Genomic DNA, 7,587 nt, shown 5'->3' with positions numbered 1-7,587 from the left:
CGCCGGCCATTTTTTGGTTGCAGCCATCATTGTTGTTTTGCCGGCCCGGGCTGGGGATTCGAACCCGCCGAGGTGCAGTATTTAAAGTGGATAGTTTTAGGGCAGTGCCTGTGGCTCAGTAGGTAGGGCACCAGCCCCATATACAGAAGGTGGCGGGTTCAAACCCAGCCCTGGCCGAACTGCAACAAAAAAATAGCTGGGCATTGTGGCAGGCACCTGTAGTCCCAGCTACTCGGGAGGCTGAAGTAAGAGAATCACCTAAGCCCAGGAGCTGGAGGTTGCTGTGAGCAGTGTGACACCACAGCACTCTACCGAGGGCAATAAAGTGAGACTCTGGGGATAGTTTCAGTTCTGTAAAATGGAAGTTTGAAGGATTATTGCCAAGGTGGGCAGAAAGCTTGAGGTCAGGAGTTTGAGACCACCTGAGCAAGAGCAAGACCCCATCTCTACTAAACCTACAAAAATTAGCTGGGCATTTTGGTAGGCACCTGTAGTCCCAGCTGCTCAAGAGGCTAAGGCAGGAGGATCACTTGAGCCAGGAGTCTGAGGTTACAATGAGATCAGATGACACCAAGCACCCTACTAGGGCAACAGAAAAATAAATAAAATAAAATTTTAAAGATGTTTAATTATTTTTGATTAAGTACCTACAGTTTTGTACATGCAACCCTATCATATACAGCAATTCTTTGTTTCATGCCATTTTCTTGTTTTTTTGTTGTTTTCTTTTTTGAGACAGAGTCTCACTTGGTCACCCTGGGTAGAATACTATGGCATCATCTTAGTTCACAACAATCTCAAACTTACGGCCTCAAGCAATCCTCTTTGCCTCAACCTCCCAAACAGCTAGGACTACCAGCATCCACCACAATGCCTGGCTAGTTTTTCTGTTTTTAGTAGAGACAAGTTCTCCATCTTGCTCGGGCTAAACTCAAACTCCTGAGATCAAGCAATCCATCCACCTCCCAGAGTATTAGGATTACAGGTGTCAGCCACCGCACCTGGCCTATGCAGTAATTCTTTTTTTTGAGATAGAGCCTCAAGCTGCTGCCCTGGGTAGAGTGCCGCGGCATCATGGCTTACAGCAACCTCCAACTCCTGGGCTCAAGCGAGTCTACTGTCTCCACCTCCCAAGTAGCTGGGACTACAGGCGCCTTCCACAATGCCCGGCTATTTTTTGGTTGCAGCCGTCATTGTTGTTTGGCGGGCTGGGCTGGAGTCCAACCTGCCAGCTCAGGTGTATGTGGCTGTCACCTTAGCCATTGGAACCACAGGAGCCAAGACAAAAATTTTTTTTTTTTGGTTGCAGTTTTTGGCCAGAGCTGGGCTTGAACTCATCACCTCCAGTATATGGGGCTGGTGCCCTACTCCTTGAGCCACAGGTGCCACCCAGTAATTCTTGTAAGAACTAATGAAATAAAGATAGGAATGAAAGAATTCTGTATCAGATGTCTAGCCATTCAAATCCTTTTAACTTCAAGAGAGCTGTTAAAGCTCTTTGACAGCAAAGGGAAAGATGGGCAAGGGATCCTAAAGTATTCCTGCTTTCCTGCAGGGTTTACTCTTCTGTTTTAATATTCAACATGTTTACCTTAATATATGTGAAACTGACTTGTTAGCAACATTTAATGAGATGGTAGAATCTCTAAAAATCAGTACGTTTAAATTCATGAGAAGCCAAACACATGCCTGAAAATTAACAGTTTCTTTGCCGTTCTCTCGGCTACCTGGCTCTATCCTCCCTGAACAACTTGACCTTATTCACACACTTCAGTTTAGTCAACAGACTGAAAATGACCCAACTGGAGACATAGTTGTGTCATAGCTTTGTGAACCCTGGACCCAGCTTCCTTCTCTCTGAACCTTGGTTTCACATTTGCAAAATGAGGACATCTGAGGGTCCTTTCCAACCCTGACAGTGCAGGACAATGACCTAAAGCAGCGGTTCTCAACCTGTGGTTCTACCCACAGGAACTATATTAAAGGGTCGCAGCATTAGGAAGGTTGAGAACCACCAACTTAAAGGAATATGGCCCATACCTACCATTCAGCACATAAGGCTTCCGCACAAGCTCCTTAGGCCTCTCCTCTACATCCACCTCCATGGCCTTCACCTGCAGAGACCAGAACATGTAAAGCCAATAAACAAAGAAGGTTCTTCAATGAGGCAAAGTTCTAGAGCAATGATTTTCAACCAGTGTACCATGAGTGCAAAAATTTTTAAGATTTATTAAACTTTTTCGAAAGAAGTTCAAAGCACAATAAGTATGTTCTTTTTAATCAACATAATTTAAGTGTGTCAGGGAAGTTTAACTATAGGTTCAAATGTGGTGTGAGATAAAAAAGGTTGAAAAACACTGTTCTGGAGACTCCTGCTCATCCTAACACAACTACATTACCCATAAGAATCCTACCCCAGGTCAGGCAGAACAGGTAACCAGGAGTACTAAACAACTAGAATACATTGTTCCCAAAAGAAACACAAGCAATTTATCTTTCCTTTTCTATCTATACAATGGGTGTAACACTCCTTGCCTTCCTCAGTAATCTGATAACTGAGTGAAAAGATGCATGTGAGAGCACTTATAAGAGGCTGTCAGATATATTCTAAGGGAAGAGCTACCTGACAAGACTTGGCTATAACTTAACATTTATTCAATAAACAGTAGTGTCATTTTCCTCTGACCTGAAGGGATAAAAAGAAACTTAGGCAACAGAACAAATTCATTCAGCATGTGCATTTATTAGGGTATTTACTAAGCACATGTCACATACTAAGCAACCTGGGGATTCAGTAGAGAACAAAACACAAAGTCCTTGTCACCAAGATTACATTGTGGGTATGAAGCACAAAAAGGTGGTAAGTAAATAAATATATATGTGTGTGTATATATATATAATATCATGTAATCACAAAATATGAATTAAAGCAGGGACGAGGTTACTAAGTGAAGGATGCAATTTTTTAAAGTTTCTTTTGCTTGGAAAAACCACTCTGTTACCCAAGTTGGAACTCCTGGGCTCCAGAGATCCCCCTGCTTCTGCCTTCCAAGGAACTGGAACTAATTTTTGTGGGGTTTTTTTGTAGAGGTGGGGTCTCGCTCTTGCTCAGGCTGGTCTGTAACTCCTGAGTTCAAGCGATCTTTTCACCTAGGGCTCTCAAAGCGCCCTGCCTAATTTTTGGAAATCTGAAAGTGTGGTCCATAAAAAGACTTACTCAGGAAAAACTAGCCCCGGGGAAGCCTCAGACCAAGGATGGCTGAATGACTGGTGTAGGAAACAGTAAGACAAGACTCTAAATTCTGAGGTCTTTATTAGGAAAGTTAAGAACAGAAAAGATAAATTCCGGAAAATGCCACTGAGATAACCAAGAAACCCAAACCAGTTAATTTCAAAGGAAAAAGCCTGAGTAGCGCAGGAGAAGGGAAGCTCCAACACAGGTCCAAATGTAGGCTGGGAGGAAGGCTGTAAAGAGACGCTGGACCACAGCCTCCAGTTTGTGGGGAGGCCGAAACCCGGAAAGAGCGTGAGGGAGGTAAGCGGCAGGATCAAGTCCTGAAACCCAGCTAAGTAGACGAGGGAAGACCACAAGGGCCGGGACCCTGCCATGCCAGTACCTTTCTCTTACGTAAGGGTAACGCCTTGTTGGGGTCCATTGCCAACCCCATCTCGGCCAGGTTCTGCCGCACCGATTTAGCGTGGTCCCAGGCATGTCGGATGTGTGAGCTACCGACAAAGAGAGAGATCGCGGATCATTTATCTCGCGGACGGTCGGGCCAAGGCCCCCTGTCTGCCGATCCCGGTCTCCTTACCACTCGATCCGCGGCGCTGCCTTCCGTCGAACATTCCGGTTCAGACGCTTTCGGTTGACGTTGTAACCGAACTTCTGCCTCCGGGTCTTGCCCTTAGCCTTAGGCATTACGTGGACCACGGTACCAGAGCTCAAACTCAGCACCTCTCACACTCAAAACCGCGTGCAACTAACTCCTTCCGGTGCGTGTGAGAAAGGCTCTGCAGGCTTTTTGGGAATTGTAGTCCTTTCCTCAGCCCTACCGCGCCGATTACTACGACTCCCAGAATCCAATGAGCGCCAGCGCCTGCGGACAACTCTCAGTAAGTAGTCATTTCCGGCCGGTTTCTTGACCTCTGTCGGGAGGTGGAGCCCAGCGTGCCGGTCGTCGTCTACCCTTTGTCGCCCAAACATGGCAAGTCCTGGCCCTGTGACTCCGAAGGCACCCTTTGAACCATCACAGCCCCCTGTCATTGAGGGCTTTAGCCCCAGTGTCTACAGCAATACAGAAAACTTCAAGGAAAAATTCCTTCGCAAGACCCGAGAGAACCCAGTGGTACCCATAGGTAAGTGGGTGGATTGTGATGTAGGGGGGAATGAAGTAGGAGAAGACCAGGGACACCAGCGGTGACTGGACGAGAGTGGACCAGAGGTGTGACGAAGGAACCGGGCAATGAGGGGTGAAACTGATTGGAGCGGAGCAGCCGCTGAGCTTGTGGGCCTGAAATGGGGTGGACTCTAGAACTAGGAGGACCCGCGTCGAACAACCCTTCCGCCCTCTTTCCCCTCGTTGTCCAGAGGTGTTGGGTTTGGGGAAGGAAGACCCAAAGCGGGGGGAGACTTCCTCCCCAGCTGCTTTGCCCCCCTCCCTACTTAGGTTGCCTGGGCACGGCAGCTGCCCTCACCTACGGTCTCTACTGCTTCCACCGGGGCCACAGCCAGCGCTCGCAGCTCATGATGCGCACTCGGATTGCCGCCCAGGGCTTCACGGTCACGGCCATCTTGCTGGGTCTAGCTGCATCCGCTATGAAGTCTCGATCCTGAGCCTTCGGCCTGGCCTTGAAAGCTTCTCAGATTATTCCAAGACCCAGGAGCAGCCACCAGCCCTGCCATGAAATATAGTCCCTCTTCTCCTCTGAAAGGCGCGTATGGAGGAGGAACTGGCTGGTTGTATAACCATAATCAACAGATTTTTTCCGAAATCTAGATTCTGTTCCTTTTGGATGCTGCATACTATTTATGCCACACCTCCTGACTCCCTACTTAATAAACTCTAATCCACGTGTAGTTTGGTGAATTCATTCTCAGGCTCACAACTTCCTCCTCCCCCTTACCCCTATGGTTTTTATTCTTTGTTTTAGGAGGAAACAGACTTTGCACTGTAGCGTCCTTTAGGAATCCAGTAGTCTAGTGATTCCCAAACTCCCCTGATAACAGTCACCTGGGGCAGGTGTTAAAAATAGAGATTCCCGACTCCGCCCGTGCCTGTAGCTCAGCGGCAAGAGCGCCAACTACATACACCGCAGTTGGCAGGTTCAAACCCATCCTGGGCCTGCTAAACAACGACAACTATACCCCAAAAATAGTCAGGCGTGGTGTGCGCCTGTAGTCCCAGCTACCATGTTTCCCTGAAAATAAGACCTACCCAAAAAATAAGCCGTAGCAGGATTTCTATTTATTTGTTAAATGTAAGCCCTACCCTGATAATAAGACCTAGTGATGGGTGTGTCTATGCATTTCTGCATGGAGCTGTAAGGAAGACTGGAATACCTTTTATCTGCCACAGCTCCTTTCTCCAAACCTTGCACTGGTGTGGGTGCATGAGTGGTAACAGGCATCCTATTGTGCATGAGCAAATGGCTAGAGGAAAGGAGTTCATGCATCACTAGTGCCAGCCCCACCAACAAGGATGGCTCCCCCATCAGGTTCCCGAAGAAGATGACTTAACTGTATTTGAATAAATGTAGATTATTGTATTATACTTAATAAAAATAAGATATCCCAGGTGTAGCCCAAAGGAGTAGGGCGCCGGCACCACATGCTGGAGGTGGTGGGTTCAAACCCAGCCCTGGCGAAAAACTGCAAAAAAAAAAAAAAAGACATTTCCCTGAAAATAAGCCCTAGTGTGTCTTCTTGAGAAAAAATAAATATAAGACAGTGTCTTATTTTCGGGGAAACACGGTACTTCGAAGGCTGAGGCAAGAGAATCACTTAAGCCCAAGAGTTTGAGGTTTCTGTGAGCTGTGATGCCCCAGCACTCTACAGAGGGCAACATAGTAAGTTTCTCTCTCTCAAAAAAGAAAAAATAGAGGTTCCCAGGTGCCATTGCTTAGATTCTAGACCTTTCTCTGTCTCACAGTACACTTGAACCTATAGTTAAACTTTTGTGGCACACTTAAATTGAGTAAAAAAAATACATTTACTGTGCTTTGAACTTCTTTTGAAAATAATTGAATTAATGATCTTTAAAAAGTTTCATGTCACAGGTTGAATCACTGTTCTAGACATTGGGCCTAGGGTGATGCTATTTGAAGAAAAATCATTTAGTCATCAGCATTTCAAACTTTTGGTAGGAAGACTTCTTCAGATGAGAGCTGCTATGGTTTTGTCAGACGGAGGGGATTCTGCCCTCTACTCGGCACCTCCTCTTCACCTCCCACCTCCAGAGAACCTATAGGGTTCCATTGTTCAGACCATCCTGGCTCTTTTTTTTTTTTCCTTTGAGACAGAGTCTCATTTGCTCTTGCTTTCATAGAGTTCTGTGGTGTCACAGCTCACAACAACTTCAAACTCCTGGGCTCAAGTGATTCTTTTGCCTCAGCCTCCTGAGTAGATGAGACTAAAGGCTCCTGTCATATCGTCTGGCTATTTTTAGAGGTGGGGTCTCGCTCTGGCTCAGGTGATCCACCCTCCTTGGCCTCCCAGAGTGCTAGGATTACAGGCATGAGCCAGTGTGCCTGGCCATCCTGACTCTTGACAGATTACAGAACAGGAAACAGCTCAGAGAAGCAGCCTGGTGCACTGGGAAGAACTGGTTGGAGTGAGGACAATAGTGAGGTTGAGGACTGGATTGGAGGGCTGAAATGGGGCAGACTGTTCAACTAGGAGGATCCTGCTTCAAACAACCCCTCCACCCTCCCTTTGCTGTTCTCCAGAGGGGTTGGCCTGGGGGAAAGAAGGTCCAAAGTGGGGAGAGACCTCCCCAGTTGTCTCTCAAGTTACCTGGGCACAGTGGCTGCCCTCACCTATAGCCTCTACTGATCCCACCAGGGCCACAGCCAGCACTCCCAGCTCATGATGTGCGCAGTCCTGACGCTCTCCAGCAATTTGTATATTAGTGTTTTAGGGTTTTGGAAAAGTAGACTGGGGACCTCAGTAAACTCTAGAAGAAAGGTGACCTGTGAGTTCCTCATTTGTGTATACTCTCAAACAGGTATTCTTGGTCTGTGGTCAGTTCTTTTCAAGTGTTGATTTAGGGACCACACTCCTCCCATGTGCAACTCCACCATTTTCTTGTTTCTTTTTCTTTTTGAGACAGAGTCTCACTTTGTCACCCTGGGTAGAATGCCATGGCATCAGTTCACAGCAACGTCGAATGCTCGGGCTCAAGCAATTTTCTTGCTTCAGCCTCCAGAGTAGCAGTTGCCACAAAGCCCAGCTATTTTTATAGATGAGGTTTTCTGGCTCAGGCTGGTCTCTAACCCATGAGCTCAGGCATTCCACCTGCCTCAGCTTCCCAGAGTGCTAGGATTACAGGTGTGAGCCACCAAGCCCAGACCACCATTTTCTTTTTTTTT

General features: G+C 47.0%; 2 protein-coding genes across 2 annotated transcripts in view; one reads left to right on the top strand and one right to left on the bottom strand.

Moving 5' to 3' along the window:
* The window catches only part of NOP16 (NOP16 nucleolar protein), a 6,217-nt gene extending 2,225 nt beyond the window's left edge, over window positions 1-3,992 (bottom strand). Inside the window, exons 1-3 of the mRNA XM_003781915.2 lie at window positions 3,813-3,992; window positions 3,618-3,726; window positions 2,045-2,114 (exon numbers count right to left, since the gene is read on the bottom strand). Coding sequence (XP_003781963.1) covers window positions 2,045-2,114; window positions 3,618-3,726; window positions 3,813-3,919 — 286 coding nt within the window. The 5' untranslated portion in view covers window positions 3,920-3,992. The remainder of the gene's footprint in view (window positions 1-2,044; window positions 2,115-3,617; window positions 3,727-3,812) is intronic.
* A 162-nt stretch (window positions 3,993-4,154) lies between these two features.
* Window positions 4,155-5,077, top strand: HIGD2A (HIG1 hypoxia inducible domain family member 2A). The gene is made up of 2 exons (XM_003781914.3): window positions 4,155-4,356; window positions 4,668-5,077. The coding sequence occupies exons 1-2, from the start codon at window positions 4,203-4,205 to the stop codon at window positions 4,832-4,834; spliced, it is 321 nt and encodes a 106-aa protein (XP_003781962.1). The 5' UTR covers window positions 4,155-4,202; the 3' UTR covers window positions 4,835-5,077.
* The last annotated feature ends 2,510 nt before the right edge of the window (window positions 5,078-7,587 follow it).

This window comes from Otolemur garnettii, unplaced genomic scaffold (assembly GCF_000181295.1).
Source record: "Otolemur garnettii isolate 467f Iridium unplaced genomic scaffold, OtoGar3 scaffold00003, whole genome shotgun sequence".
Lineage (NCBI taxonomy): Eukaryota > Metazoa > Chordata > Mammalia > Primates > Galagidae > Otolemur > Otolemur garnettii.
Note: the sequence above shows the minus strand (reverse complement) of the source record. Positions and strands in the feature narration are given on the sequence as shown.

Coding starts and splice junctions, on each gene's coding strand:
- HIGD2A (XM_003781914.3), top strand. CDS start 4,203: ATGGCAAGTCCTGGCCCTGTGACTCCGAAGGCACCCTTTGAACCATCA. Junction 4,357..4,667: donor GAACCCAGTGGTACCCATAG/GTAAGTGGGTGG, acceptor CTCCCTACTTAG/GTTGCCTGGGCACGGCAGCT.